The 16,266-nt window shown below is 38.8% G+C and overlaps 1 protein-coding gene across 6 annotated transcripts in view; it reads right to left on the bottom strand.

Annotated features, from left to right (window-relative positions):
• The window catches only part of MKLN1 (muskelin 1), a 289,454-nt gene that overhangs the window by 204,814 nt on the left and 68,374 nt on the right, over positions 1–16,266 (bottom strand). For 3 of the 6 annotated variants that reach the window (XM_031941069.1, XM_031941070.1, XM_031941071.1), the window contains exon 1: positions 10,325–10,485. The exons of the other annotated variants lie outside the window; for them this stretch is intronic. In XM_031941069.1, the coding sequence (XP_031796929.1) occupies positions 10,325–10,422 (98 nt within the window). In that variant the 5' untranslated portion in view covers positions 10,423–10,485. Of the gene's footprint in view, positions 1–10,324; positions 10,486–16,266 lie in introns of those variants that run through there. 6 annotated transcript variants of the gene reach the window in all.

Genomic DNA, 16,266 nt, shown 5'->3' with positions numbered 1-16,266 from the left:
TCTGATGATCTACTAGGGAAAAACTTTTCCCATAAACAAAATCAATATGATTATAAATAGAAAGCAAACAATTGGGTAAAACATCTTCACAACAAATTTCTCTGATACAGGTCCAATACTCAAGACAACATTCTACTGTAGAACTTATATTTTCTAAACTTTAAAAAAATGTATTTGTTCCACAATGGATATAGCACTGGATCTGCAGTCAGAAAGACGAGTTCAAATGTGGCCTTAGATACTTATTGCCTATGTGACTCTGGGAAGTCACTTAACCTCTGTTTGCCTCATTTTCCTCATCTTTCTCCCAAGATTGTTGTAAGGGTCAAAATAGGTAATAATTGTAGAGAGCTTAACACAATGTCTGGCACATAGTAAATTTTAGCTATATTATTAGTAAATATTATTAGAGTAAATGCTAGCAGGTATATGGTTGGCAAAAACCAAAAATAGAAGAGCAAAAAGGTATGATCTGGCCTGAAACATCTGGAGGGATCTGGGGAAAGATGTGAGCAAGCCTTCACACATGAGCAAGTATTAGCTTTTATAAACTGCAGTAAATACTTTGTAACCAATAGACACTTTGAAGGCTTGGTCCATGGCATGGTCAATAACAAACTCACTGACAATAAGAAATAAAAAAATCTGAGCAATTTAGATTTGCATGAGTGAATGAAAAGTAAAATAAAAGCAAAATTTACACAGCTAAAAACAAAACAAAAGGGTCACTAATGGGGCAAATAGGTGAACAGTAGATAGAGCACTACCTCTGGAGTCAGGTGGAGCTGAGTTCAAAGCCAGCCTCAGAAACTTGTCACTTAATAGCAGGGTGATGCTAAACAAGTCACTTAACCTCAACTGCCTCACACACAAAAAACAAAAAAGGGTCACTAAACAAAAAGCTGAAGTTTTCTTAATAAGTGAAAAGTGAATTCATAGAGAAGAGATAATGAAACATTTTGACAGAAGATCAAAAAGGTAAAATGTCGCATCTTTTATCACACAAAATCACTACTTTGGTTGCTTCTGTTTAATTGTTTCCCTTTGTTGCCAAAGAAGGGTGGGAAAGATTTATCAACTAAATATTGATTGTTTTAAGTCAATAAAACTTTTTCATCAATAAAAGTAAATGTAACAACAAATCTTCTTCTAACTCAATTATCTTTGGAAGACTGGTAAAAAGTAAAACACAAGATTAAAATTCCATAGGAAGTGACAGAAAACAAGCAAAAGGAATAGGACTTCTAGGGATTCAAGCATGCCCAAAGATATCTTGTTTTTATAGAAATGGCAGAAGTTGAAGTTCATCTAGTCAAGTATATCTCCCTTTCTACAGATTACCATTTTATAGATCCAAGAAAATCAAAGAAGAAGGAAAATAAAAGACAAATATTAGAAATACAGACATTGTAAATGCCCAATTCTGGCTACAGTTTTTAGATATGATGTGATTTTGACTAGAGAACAGGATCTATTGGGGTACTAATGGCTATTTCACTTCACAGACGTCCTATTAATTTTTTTTTCTATTAGCTGAGAGAACAAAAGTAATTTTCAAATACAAAGTCTCTGACTTCAATAAATTTATATTCTCAAGTCCAAATAAATACAGAAAGAAAATAAAAATGTTTGACCAACTTTTGGTTTAAAAAAAAAAAGTTTGCTTTTCTAAATTCAAGTATGGAAGAAAAAGTTTCAAATGTACCGAGTTTTTCAGGTTCATTCATTCAAAAGAGTAGCACATCTTTACACGTGAATAGAAAGGGGGAAAAATTCATATGTAGTATTTGAAAGCAAGACTTTATTCTGATTTTTCTTTCAATTTGTCACTGACAAAACAATTAGAAACAATTAGTCACTGCTGGTAAGAAACAGGGATGAAAATTAAACTAGTGCACTTCTAATGATTTCACATACACAATTTGCTATCTTTTCCATTCATCACTATTACTGCCATCCCTTCAAACTTGAAGGGATTATGGCAGAGGAGAACTCCTGAAAAAAGCCTCAACTGTTTTGGTAAATCATAAGGCAAAGTTCTGTCCAGGGAAGGAGAGATGTGAGACCTTTGAGGAGGGATGAAAAAGCTTGAGTAGGTTGCTATCAATAAGACAGTTAGGATGTAAAAGAATTGTCTTGATCCACTGAGAGACTAATTAAGATTATATAACAAAAACTGGTCTACTGTCTTTTCCAGACATGTGATTATAATTTTTACTTTCAAACTTCCTCTAACTTGGAAAACCCTTCCATATCTTTCTTTTCCTCCTTCCTGTGCAGGAAATTCTACTCTTCCTTCCGAGACCCAGCCTTCTTAACTTCCACAATCTGTGATAACCACATAAAACGATCATTTGTCCTATCCAAGGTTTTTCTCCTGCCTCCTTTACTAGGCTTTACATCCTTGAAAACACTGATAATAATGTTCACTGTATTCCGAGCACCTCTGCACAGCACTGGACACATGACAGCACTCAAATGACATAGGATCCTGTAATGATAACAACTATGACCAGAGATCTGAAGAGATACACACATTTCAAGAGCCAAATGTGTTATAATGTAGCAATGCAAGATAAGCTAGATTCTTTCCTCACTCTATTTGGAAACCAAACCAAACAAGAAAAGCCCTTCTATGGAATTGTACAACTGTCATATGTCATGTACAAACAATAAAAGAGATTTAACCAATGTAAGGGGAATTGGAGTCATTGCTTTCTGTAGTAGGTAACAAAGAGCTAGAAACAAAGTAATACCCATTAACTAGGAACAGCTGAACGATCAACAAGCATTTATTAAGTACCTACAATAGGCCAAGAATTGTGCTGAGGATTTTGTTATGAAAAAGGCAAAAAACTTCACTGCACTCAAGGGGTTCAAATTCAAATGGAGTAGACAGTCTGTAAACAACTAAATATAAAGAGGATAAATTGGAGGTAACTAAATGATGCTACAGGAAAGTAAATTTTATAAGAAAAGATAAACAGCTAAGGTAAAATCTTAGGTAAAAACACTGGACAGAATGAAGACAAATTTGTATGACTCTGGGAAAGTAACTAACTTAAACTCTGTCAAAGTAGTCCTCATCTGTAAAATGGAAATAAGAGCACCTATTTCACAGGGTTGTTGTGAAGATCAAATTAGGTAATATAAGTATAGCACTTCATAAAACTTAAAACACTATATAAAGACTACAATAATGTTAGGTGGAAAGACTGCCAACATCACAAAACCAAAATATTTGAAACTGAATACCATAAAATTATAATGACCCAAAAAGAAGATATTATAAGAAGGCACTTCCCTTCCTCCTTTGCAGAGCTAGAGAACTATGAGTATGGAAAAGTCCAGATGGTAACAGATTTTTTCCATTTGTTTTCTCTTTCATTTTCTAGGGGGGAAAGAATAAATTGAGAAGTAAACAAAAAAAAATCAATAAAATTTATTTTTAATACAAAGTTGTTGCTAGAAAACCTGAAGATGCTTTATCTGAACTTACAAGGCACAACTAAAAGAAACAATAAAAATACCTCTTAAATTTCCTAGCAGTTCCTTTCAGTACCTAGAATCCTAAGTTGTCCTTTATAACTTTATGTACTGATAGGTTGTGTATAGCATCAGTAAACAATATTCTTTTCCAAAGAGGATGTAGACAACCTACACATAAGCGTTCTGTACAAGGGACACAACATCATGAATTTAGAGAGGGAAGAGACCTTAGAGACCATCTACTCTAATCATCTTTTTTTCTGATCAAAAAGCTGAGGCCTATAGAACTTTGTAACAGAGGTGAGAACAAGAGGAGGTAAAACTGTAAGCAACTCAAAGTATCATGACATAACAGAAATAGCAATAGGGTTTATCTTCAGATTATAATTTAGGAACTATATAGAAGAGTGGACCAGAAATGAGGGAGTTTAGTCATTAGTCAATGATTCCCAATGCAATCTTGGACTAGTTATTTTCCTACTATAGGGAATCCACACCACTACTAACAACTAAGTAGAAACACTTCTTATCATTTATCTGAGCTCACAGTTAGGAATGGGAAATGCATTCTCAGCTCAAGTCCTCATTCAGTGCAGACTCAACTTCCTTCCTAACTAAGTAAATTGCCAAAAATCAAATAAAACTTTTCTAAGAAAACACAAAAGGAAAACTCATCCTCCACTCCCTCTCCCCCCCAAAAAAATCACTAAAACCTTTGTAAACCAATGGAAAATAATTTTTTCTACAAACCATGGAGAAGGGGGGAAATTTCCAGGATAAGGTTACCCTATCTAACCCTATCTTCTAAAGACACTGAAAAGATCTACTTAATGGTGTCAGTGTAACACTTTGGCAATAAGTTTCTTGCTCCCTAGTTCACATATACAGGGAAGATAAAGAGAGGAATGTCTTGAATTGCTGATGCAAGAGTTCTCCAGGCCAGCCTTATTTACTAGGATCTGCTTCTACAATGGTAAATTAGAGATAACAGAGCATCCTGACTTGTCAGCTGCTTCAATTCCACCTTTACCACAGCCACTCAAGTCTTTGCTGTAAGGATGTAACATTCTACTGCTTCTGCTTTCAGGGAAGTTCTGTTCTCCTTGACACCAAAATCCAGCAGAATGGAGGGTGGCTGTTATGGTTTTTTTTTTAGATTCACAACACCTAAGGTCTCAAGGACTATTAACTCTCTTATGAGTCAGACCACCTAACATAGTTTGGGGAGGGGAAGGAGAAAGGAGGGGTTGTCCTTTCTAGACTTCCAAATCCATCTAGATCTCCCCACTCTTATAAAAAAAAACAACAACAACAACAAAAAATACTTTCACTTAATATTATACACTTCAAACTACTTTCTTCCAACCTTTTATGAGCCAAGCTTCCAGAAAAAGCAGTCTACTCTTATTGCCTGCATTTTCTCACTTCCTACTCACCACTCAACTTTGTGCAATCTGGCTTCTTTATCGACCAGTCAGTCCAATGAATTTGTTCTCCAAAGTTACCAACTGCCTATTACTGAATCTTAGGCTTTTTCTCAGTCCTGATCATTCTTAATATCTTTATGTCATCTGACACTGTTGACCACTGTCAGGAGGAGGTAAGTGACAGTGAAATAAATGCTAGGCTTAGAGTAAGATTTCAATTTAAATCTGGCTTTAGAGATTTACGATGTGATCCTAGGCAAGTCACTTAACCTTTGCTTCCATTTTTTCAACTGTGAAATGGGAATGTTAAGCATCAATCAAGTTGAAAAGCCCTTTGCAAGCCTTAAAAGTGCTATATAAATGTTAGCTATTATTGACCATCCTCTTTCCAGATATCCTTGGCTCCCTAGGTCTAGATCAGTGGTATCAAATGCAAATAGAAATAGTAGCCACTAAACCCCGATGCCTGTGGGCCATGTATTGACTTAGAAAAACACATTCATATTATATATGTTTTATTGTATTTTTAGTGTATCAAATATTTCTTATTTTTAATCTAGTTCTTTAGCCACACTTAGAGTCTTGCAGGCCACATACTGCCAAGAAAATATGCTTGATACATCTAACCCTACTTAACTGTCATTCATGTTTCCACTAGACTGATGCTTTTCAAGGCTCTTTTGAAGGTTCTTCATTTATATCCTGCTTCCTGTGTATGAATATGCTCCAGGGCTTTAAGAAGTTTTATTTCAGAATCTTAGTCATGAAGAAATCAAAAGATTAAGAGCACATTGAAAAAAAAAAAAATATATATATATATACATACATATATATATATATATATATATTTACTAGAATTATTTCCAATATTATTTAAGCAGTTTGTCAACAAGATTCCACATTGTACAGAAAGAACCTCAATAACTAAGTTTTCATGTTTTCTTATCATTGTAATCAAATTATAACATGTTGAAATAACTCTAGCTATTCTCAAGCACCATAATGTTCATTATCTATAAAACCTTCATTTGACATTTATGATATTCTGTCTTATGTTATGAATTATACTGTGGATGGTGAGGTTCTCCAGATGCTCCTTGGGGATGACACTATGTTGATTGCATCAAGCTCCACAACATTTCAGAGCCACGAGGAAGAGATCTTTAAACAATTATTCAAGGAATTTGGTCCATCCATATACATAAGACCAAATAAATGAAGAATATTACATAGATTTCAACATGCTCTAAAATTTGTCCAATGGTATGTATATTTGGGATAGACGATATAAATGGACAATGAGCAGAGTCCACAGTTAAAAAGGAGAATGGACTGGATTGCTTTTGGGAAATGATATAGCACTTTTACTGATTTCAAGTTTCGGGTAAAGGCAAAGGCTCATCTTTTTTAAAACATTTTGCCAGTGTTGTTGCATGCAAGCAAGACCTGGAACAAAAAATGTTACCAACAAAGAACTAAAAACAAACACAAAGAAGGGAAGGAAAAATGCACATGGTAGCTGTAAGCAGGCTGCACAATGTAACCAAAAAGGAACCCTAAAGAATTACATGACTTACATGTCACAGAATGGGAGCTAACAGGTAGAAGGTCAGAGCATTCATGGTCTTCTCTAGAAGTCAAAAAGATACTTTCTAGCACCTTGAATAGACCCCTGTGTAGAACATTTATTAGGACACCAGTAGGCATTAAAAGATTGCACCTATGTACCAGATATTATACTATGCCAAACATTTTACAAATGTTATCTCATTTGATCTTCTCAACAACCCTGGAAGATAGGCGCTACTGTTATTTCCATTTTAGATGAGGAAAATGAGGTAGACAGAATAGCTAAATGACTTGTCCAAGGTCACACAGCTGGATTTGAATTTGAAGTTTCTCACTCCATGTGCTGTGCCCTATGCACTGCCACAACCTACATGCCTCAACCACAAATAAATTTAAGTATTATGAATTATCTTTTAGATTTGTCCTGATGCTCCAATAAAAGAAGCAAAAAATTCTAGGAAACCAAGAAACAATTGCAACACTTTTTTTTAAAGCAATCTTTACAGAGCAAAAAAATCACTTTATAATACTTTTAAGAACATAAAAAACAAAGTTTGGCTGCTTTTAAAATCTGGCAAAGAAGCTTATTAAATAAAAAAACATAAAAAGCATTATATATAACTTGTTTATAAAATTATCAAATCTGGTATATTTAGAGATCTGAAGACAAAGAGAACAATAATCAAAAAGGAATCACTAACAACAACAGCAGCAACCTGCCCCAAAGGATTAAAAAAATTACAAAGAAAAAAGTTTGGGTTCCCTCTTTATCACACACTCCAACTTCCCCCAGCAAACAATTAAACTAGATTACAAGCTCCTTAAAGGTCTTCAACTACTTGGCATTTCTAATACTTTTCCAGTCCCATGCCTTCACTCTCTTCCCATTTCTCTTTGCTGACCTAGGGAAATGATTATTAGAAGTCTAGCAGAAGGATCCTGTATTTAAAATAGATATATTTTAGCTATCCTTTAATATGACTGCCACCACTCTTGCATTGCTCCAGTGCAAAATTTTTCAGTCCCCAATAAAAACATTGTTGGTCTCAGCCACATCATGTCCAAGTTCTTACACAAGTCAGTAATGACTCAAAACAATTTAGGAATTCACTAACAACCATGAACCAGCACCCAACTTCAAGCATAGCTTCAGGATCAGGTACACTTGTTTAAGCCCATGCTTTTTATTGTCAGTTCAATATGGTATTAATCCTTCTTCCACAAAGTTACATTTATAATCTTACCTCCAAAGAAGGAACAAACCTTTATTGTATCACCAAATTAAACCATGCAGTTCCCATTTCAAATACCTGTTAATAACATTTAGTTGGTTTCCCTGATCTTACACCTTTCAAGAAGGAGAAAGCTAAGGAAAGCAGAGGCAATGTACTAACTATCATGCCCCTACTCCAACTGAGGGCCAAGATGTTTTTCTGAGTTCATCCTCAAACTGGAATTTGAATACCAAATATTTTAAAGGATATGCAGAAATTTGGCAGAATAGGAAAGGGAAAGCATTCCATACGTTGGGAAACAGCTTAAGGAAAAACATGAACTACAATGTACATTCATATTTTAGTTTGATTGGAGTTGGAGCATAGTAATGTAATGAGGAAAAGATGAAATTGACTCAGTACACATTAGGAAGAAAACTGAAGAATTTTTAAAACTGAACTATAATAAAGTGGGGATATAAAAGGACAGAATGGAGTCAGAAGAACCATTAAGAAGTTATTATAATAATTGAGGCAAGTAAATGGAAATGAAGAGCCTGATAATAAAGTGGTGGCAGTATGAAGATATGTTTAAATAGGTTAAGTTTTTAAGTTTAAAATTTGAGGAAAGAGAAAACAACTAGGGAATTTCAGAATTATTTCCTGTAGAAAAATTTGAAGGAAGATAAAGATTCTAAGTATCAGGAAAGAAGACTGCATTTCCATTTTGGAAATTTCCAGCACAAACCTATGCAAAAGCTGGGGGCAAGTTAGGGGAACAGCAAGTAGATCAATGTGGCTGAAATGTAGAGCAGATGATATAAAATACGCCTGAAAATGTAGGGTAGTCATCTTAATTTGTATTTGATCCTAGAGGCGATAGGGAGCCACTGAATATTCTTGAGCGAGTGATTGATAGGCCAGTACTTTACCAAGATTATTCAGGCAGCTGCTAAATCATAGATTACAGAGAGACAAGATTGGTAGAGAGGAAACCAAATAAGATTCAACAGTAAGAGTGCAAGGGTGGAGGTGATCAGGACCAAACTATGGTACTGTCACATGAGCAAAGAGAGGCAAACAGATATTTCCCAAGATATCTGCTTCCAAGCCTCGCTATCTGAGTGGCCATGGCCATAACACTCAATCTCTCTTCAAGGGAAAGTTTCCGAGATTGCATCAACAGAAATCTTGGGTTTAAGAGATATAAAAGAAAGAAAAGTTAAAGGCAATAAGTAAAGTCTTCAATTTAAAAGACTAGACACTGGCAGAGACAGCAGAGTCAGGAAGAGAAAAATGTTTTTGGGAGCAGCTATCAACATAACCCAAAAATCTAATATGACCATAGGTCATTTGGCATCATTCACTGAGCTGGATCCTGTGACAGGCAAAAGATTTCCAACCAAACTGGGGTCTGATGGACACAGCAATGGACTCAGAGAGAAAAGAACTGAGCTGTTCTCCTCATGATGCATTTTTGGACACCACATTAGAGCTGTAACATTTCTAAACATTATGAAACTATGGAGTTTGGGAGGATGGGAAAGAAATTGGACACATTTTAAAATAACGTCATCTCTATATCATATTGACATACCTGTGTAAAACTCCAGGTCAAATCGGGAACCTAATAACTGACATTAGTTTGATCCTCACCACAAGGGCAAACTATGGCTATGATTCTCATTTTACAGAGGCTCAGTGATGGCTCATTTGACCGGAACCTTTTTTGACTCCACTCTCTGCACTACACAATAACGCGGGTCTGCTTATAAAACAATCATTTCCCCGGGGAAAATCTAGACGGGAAAATATCTTAAAATAAAAACTTTTTTCGAGATGGGGAGGGGGATTAGGAAAGACTTCTTCAATTTCTTTTTTTTTTTTTTTTTTTGAGTCTTCACTGTCCAAACCTGAGTCAATTTCTTTACTTATATGTGGGGAATAATCAAGACTCTCGCCGCTAGTTATTGAAATGAGGACATGAACTCCCTGGGATCTCTCCGGAAGAGCCAGCCTCGATGTGTCTATTCTAGGGAATGGGTCGGAGGCGAAGCCCCTTTTGCTCTCGGCCCAAAGGGATGCTCTGCATCTGGCCCAAGCGCCTGCTGAGTGTTTATTGATTACCGGGCGGTCTGAGCCTGACCCATCTACAGCCGCACCACGAAACCGGGAGCCGAGCGCCCGCAGCTTCCCCAGCCCCGCCTCCTCCTCCTCCTCCCGGGATCGCCAAGAACTGGAAGTCGCCGCAGCCCCCGAGGGTTCCCCGTGAACACCGCTCCCGGCGCCCGCTCCCGGGCCGCACGCCGTGCCCCCCCCGCCCCGCCAGCCCGAGTCCGGCCCGAGCGCCGCGGCGGGCGGCCCTAACGCCTGCGCCAGGCCCGAGCGGGAGGACGCCGCAGCGCCGAGGCCAGGCCCCGACCGGGGGGGGGAGGGGGGGCAGAGCAGGCCGCGCCCCCCCCCCCCCCAAGCAGCAGCAGCAGCAGCAGCAGCAGCAGCAGCAGCAGCAGCAGCAGCAGCAGCAGCAGCAGCAGCAGCAGGCCCGGGCCTCTCCTCGCCGCCCACCCCGCCCCGTCCCCCCCCCCCCGAGCCGAGGCGCGGCCCCCGGGCAGCGCCCGCACTCACTCGGGGAGGTAGGTGGAGGAGAAGGAGCTCCACTTGTGCAGCGCGTAAGGCAGCAGCCGGCTCTCGGGCGCCGCAGCGCCAGCCCCGCCAGACGCCATCTTGTCAGCTCCCTACCCGCCGCCGAGGCCGCGGCCGACGCCGCCAGCGCCGAGCGGACGGCAGGGCGGGGGCGGGGCCTTCCCTTAAAGGCGCCGCCTCCCCGCTCGGCGCGCCCCCGCGCCTCCATGCCGCGCTCGGCGGCCCGCCCGCCTCCTGACTCTCTCCCCAGCATCCTACCCTCCGGTGCACCTGGAGTCACCGAGCCCCCGCGGGGACACCGTCTTCGCTTCTAGCCGAGGGTATCTCGAACCACGATTCTTGTCTTTCATTAAGCTGATTCTAGGGCAAAGAGACTTTAAGGGTCTGGCAGGAAGCGGGCACAGGTGCAGAGGAATGAGGAGAGAGACGGGTGTCTGAGATAGAGAGAAAAAAGGTGGTATGCTCCCGTTAGGGTCACCTTCTTTCTTTCTTTATTTATTTCTGTTCTCCTTCCCTCCCCCCCCTTACATTTCTGCCCGCGTGCCTAGAATAGAAACCAGAAGCGAGGGGGGCATGGCCAGGAGTGGTTCTGGACGCCGACTGGACCACCGGAATCTGTGGAGGGAGGGAGATAGATGCTCCAAAGCGCCGGTGGCGCATCCTGGGCTCCTCGGTCTGCAGCGTCCTGCAGGCACGTGAGGGGCGTTTGAACGAATGCGGCTTGAGGGGAATTGTGCTGCAGGATTGTTCTGCCTTTTAGTGTCCTCACAAGACGGTCAAGAAAACCCTTAGGGAGTCACCCTGCGACTTGTCCTCGTCAGCAGCTCGACCGGTAAAGGTGGCCTGCTACTGCAACAGAAATTTGGACTTACAGAAATGAAATCTCAGATAGAAATTGGGCATCGTCCCCTCTCCTCCCCGAGCCTCGCCCCCCGGCTTAGAAAGCCAGCCTTCCCGAAGTACCTGGGGGACTCTGGCTGGACCAGGTCTTCTTTGTACTCAGCTAAAGAATATCCTTAGACTGTATAGATTTGTTAGCCGGATGGTCATTCCGTTGGATGCTAAAATACTTGCGACTTTCCGGGTGCCCAGCCTGTAATCCCTGCAACCAGAGGAGGCTGAGGCTGGGAAACCGAGGTAGCATGAGATTTGTACTTCTCTGCTCCATGCTAAAGTCCGTGGGGGGTGCAAATAGGTCTGGCATCGATATGGTGGATATGCTCTAAGGAGGAGAACAAAAATGTAGGTGGGAAAAATTCAGGAGGTTGAAGCTGTCTTAATGATGGGTAAGAATCAGGAATGACCTCTGGCCTTCCAGCCTCAGCAAGATAGAGATAATTAGTCTCAGAACAAAAACTTGTTTTTCTTTGATTTTTTAGCTTGTTTTTACCTCCCAAAAAATTGTCACTGTTATCATTTGGAGTTTTCAGAAGAGGAAACTTAGGTACAGATAATTATTTGTGCATGGTTTCTTAATGAACGACAAAGTCAATATGCTTTTTAAAAAAATAGAATCATCAATTCTGATGGCATGGCTCTCTTCAACAATGAGATGATTCAAACCAATTCCAATTGTTCAGTGATGAAAAGAGCCATCAGCACCCCTGAGAAGGGACTGTGGGAACTGCGGTTCACAATATAGCATTTTCACTCTTTTTGTTGTTGTTTGCTTGCATTTTATTTTGCTTCTTTTTTTTTTTTTTTACTGGTTTGATTTGATTTTTCTTGTGAGGTATGATAATTGTATAAATATGTATGCATATATTGGATTTAACATATTTCTGCCATGTTTGATATATATTGTACTACTTGCCATCTAGGGGAAGGCAGGGAAAATTGGAACACAAGGTTTTACAAGGGCTAATGTTGAAGAATTGTCCACGCATTGAAAAATAAAAAGTTTTAATAAAAAATTAGAATCATGTAATTGTGAAGCTGGACGAGACCCTAGCACCGTATTGTGGGAAAAATGCTACATGATATGTAAATGGAGCCTTTACTATATGCGTGGTCTTGGACAAGCCCAATTTCTGAATATCAGTTTTCTAATCTTTATGTGAGGATGGACTAGTTGATCTCTAAAGTTCTTTCTAGTTATAATCTAAGCTCTAAAAGATCTCTCATACTCTTATTGTATCATACTCATGTTCTTTATCTCCTATAACTCTTATTTTATAAATAAGGAAATGCTATGAGAAGGATACTTTTAGTGTCTTCACTGAACAGCCAAGAAAACCTTTAGAAAGTCACATAGGACTTGTCCTTTTTAGCAGCTCAACTGGCAAAGGTGGCCGGCTACTGCAACAGAAATTTAGACTTACAGAAATAGAATTTTAGATAGAAATTGACATCATCCCCTCATCTCAGCTTAGAAAAACAGTCTTCACAAAGTACCTGTAGGACTCCTTAGAGTAGAAAAGATTTCAGCCTAGTGGGGTTAAATAACTCGCCTAAAGTTGTAACTAACCTATAGGGAAGATAGTATAGAATATGGGTCTATGGATACCCACTCCAATATTATTTCAATATTGTTTTTATTACACCATGTTTGTTTGCTTCTATAACCATCTTATACTACCCACATTTCTTCAGGTCTTATTACCATTTCCCCATTTCCTGGAAAGCATTAAGAAGCCTAGTCTCCACTAAAATGGCCCATGCCTCAAAAAAATGGTTAAAAGAATATATTTTTTGTATAATTATATATTTAACAAATATATTTAAAATATATACACATATATACATATTTACATATACATACATATACAATGCAAAATTGTAACAATGGAATAACATCTAAATTGGAATGATGCACTGGACAATTGTCCTCCACCTCAACCCAAAAAACCCTGAAAGAACAGTTGAAGGAGAACAGTACAGAATGAAACAGAAAAGTGGAGTACCACAGAAGAAATAAATAATAAATAAAGTAAAAGGTAAATAACTTGGGGTGGCTCTTTGATCAAACAGATGACTGAATAGTTTATTTTCCATATATAACTTTAACCCACAAAAAACTCAAAAGAAAATATGTGCCTAATATGAAGTTGAATTCATAAGATGACAACAAGCTTTAAAGAAAGAAATTACATTATAGAATTAAAACACATAAAGCTTCAATTAGCTAGCTCCTGTGCAATCAACCTCACAAACTTTTATGTCTCAGGGTCCATCTGTGGAGGACTTGCCAGTCTCTGAAAAGTGGTGACTTGATCAGAAACCCTCCTTCCCCCATCACAAGAGACAGAAGAAATTAATTCTGCCAAGCCACTTGAAAGAATGTGAATCCACAGTGGGAAGGAAGATTTTGAACTATTTTCTTAAATGAGTTAAGAAAGTTTACTTTGGGCAGGGAGCAAATCCCCCACATTCCCCAAACAGAAGAGGATGAGAACATTCTGTGCCATAGCAATAGAAGGCCAAAGGAACAAGAATGAAGGAAGAAGCCAGAGACAAGCTGCTAAAAATATAATTTTTTAAAAGGCTGAAAGAGAGCCAAGATGGTGGAATAAGGGGTGAATCGCTAACTCTTCTATGTTCACCTTGGAGCAAGCACAAAATAGCACCCCAAGACAGGTCTTGGAACAGTAGAACCAGGAAGGACAAGGGGATAGAACAATCTTTTATCCCAGGAAACTTGGAAGATCAGCACAGGGAGTGTCTCACTCAGGCAAAGGGGGACACAGTCCAGAAGAGGAAACTTCCCAGTGAGCTGGCAGCAAGCCCTATTTTAACAAACCAGCAGGAGATCCTGAGCGCTAGTGTAATGAGTGCCAACACAAAGACCCCACATGTGCCTTGGCATAACTGCGGAAGTGGATAGATTCCAGCTCCGGGAACCTCCACAAGTTTAAGTGTAGCCCTGAGGCAAGCAGGCAGGCTCCAGAGGCCAGACTGCCAAGTGTTTCAGTGTAACCCAAGGAAATGCAAAAACACCCCACCAGAACCCACTAGACACCACCTTTAGGAACCCAGCTTAGCCCATCTAGCCTAGATAAGGTGCCAGACCTCTATAGCCTCCAGTAGCACCAGCCATCCCCCATCTCACCCTTTCTGGGCAGAGTTTCCCTTAGGCCTCAGGGCAGTCTTAGCATACCAGATAAATAGCTAGGGCCTACAGTCGCCAGCACAAAGAGCCTGAGACGGAACTCCTAACTGAGGAGCAGAGCTCAAATTCAAAAGAAAGGAAAGGGGAGGGAAGGGAAAGACAAAAAGCAAAAGAAAATGACTACAGAAAGTTATTATGGTGACAAGGAAGACTGAGACTCAAACTCAAAAGAGAACAATGTCAAAACACCTATGGGCAAAACCCCAAAGAAAAATGGGAAGTAGTCTCCATCATGGAAAAACTCAAAAAGGAGCTTAAAAAATATAAAAGAGGTAGAAGAAAAAAATGTGAAGAGAAATGAGAGTGGTACAAAAGAATTATGAAAAAAGAATTAACTTGGAATACTGCTTAAAAAGTAGAAAAGTGGTCAAGTGGGAGAGGATATATAAAAATCCACTGAAGGAAACATTTCCTTAGAGTACAATTGGTAGCTCAAAGAGGAAATAACATATCTACTCAATATCGTTATAGAAATCTATCTTGCCATGCAAGAAAGTAGAAGAGAAAGGCGATATGCCAAAGGAGGAGGAGGAGGATAGAACAGAGGACATAATGAAGGAGGGAATGACCAGACACTTTTGAGGAAGGTCAGGGTAAAAGAAGAGAGAACAGAATAAATGGGGGGAATATAATAATTGGGGAAAGAATTTTGAAGCAAGTTTCTCTGATGAAGGACTCATTTCTCAAGTCTATAGGGAACTAAGTCAAATTTACTTTTTTAAAAAGCTATTCTCTAATTGATAAATGATCAAAATTTATGAATTATGCCCAAAGGGCTATAAATAAGGCATATCTTTTGAACTAACTAATAACTACTAATAACAATACATGAATCCAAAAAGAGATTTTTAAAAAAGGAAAAGGACCTATATGTACAAAAATATTTATAGCAGCTCTTTCTCAGGGCAAAGTATTGGATTTTGAGGGAATGCCTATCAATTAGGGAATGGCTGAATAAATTGTGGTATAAGATTATGATGGAAATTATTGTTCCATGGAAAATGATGAGCAGGATACTCTCAGAAAAACCTGGAAAGTCCTCCATGAACACAAGCAAAGTGAAATGTACTGTGTAATAGCAATGTTATGGTGTGACCAGGTGTGAATGACTTTGCTATTCTTAGCAATGCAATCATTCACAACTACTCTGAAGGACTTGTGATGAAAAATGCTATCCATATCTAGAGAAAGAACTATATAGTCTGAATACTGACTGAAGCATAATTTTTTAAATTTTATTTTTCTTGAGAGGTTTTTTTTTTTTTTGGAGGGGGGAAGAGATATATGTTTTCTTTTGCAACGTGACTTTTATATAACTTCACAAGTACCTTCATAATGGGGAAAGGGGATGGGATGGAGAGAAAGCCAGAGAATCTAGAACTCAAAAGTTATAAAAGCAAATATAAAAAAATATTTTACATGTAACTGGGGGAAACAAAAATATTAAATTTTTCAAAATCTTAAATATATATATATATATATATATATATATATATATATATATATATTTAGCCAAATGAAAGAGTATAAAAGCTAATTGAGGAAAATAACACCTTAAAAGTTAGACTTGGGCAAGTGGAAGCTGTGAGGTATCTTGGTGTCCTGTGAGATACCAAGAAGCAATCAAATTCAAAAGAATGAAAAAAATCAAAGAAAATTATATTACCTCATGGGAAAAACAACTGTCTTGGAAAACAGATTCAGGAAAAACAATCAGAATCATTGAACTACTTGAAAGCCAAAATCAAAATGTTATTAAGGAAAACTGCCCTGATGTCCTGGAACCAGAAGGGAAAATAGGCATTGAAAGAATTCA

Source organism: Sarcophilus harrisii, chromosome 5 (genome assembly GCF_902635505.1).
Source record: "Sarcophilus harrisii chromosome 5, mSarHar1.11, whole genome shotgun sequence".
NCBI classification, from domain to species: Eukaryota; Metazoa; Chordata; class Mammalia; order Dasyuromorphia; family Dasyuridae; genus Sarcophilus; species Sarcophilus harrisii.
The sequence above is the reverse complement of the archived record's forward strand: the minus strand, read 5'-3'. Positions and strand labels throughout refer to the sequence as shown.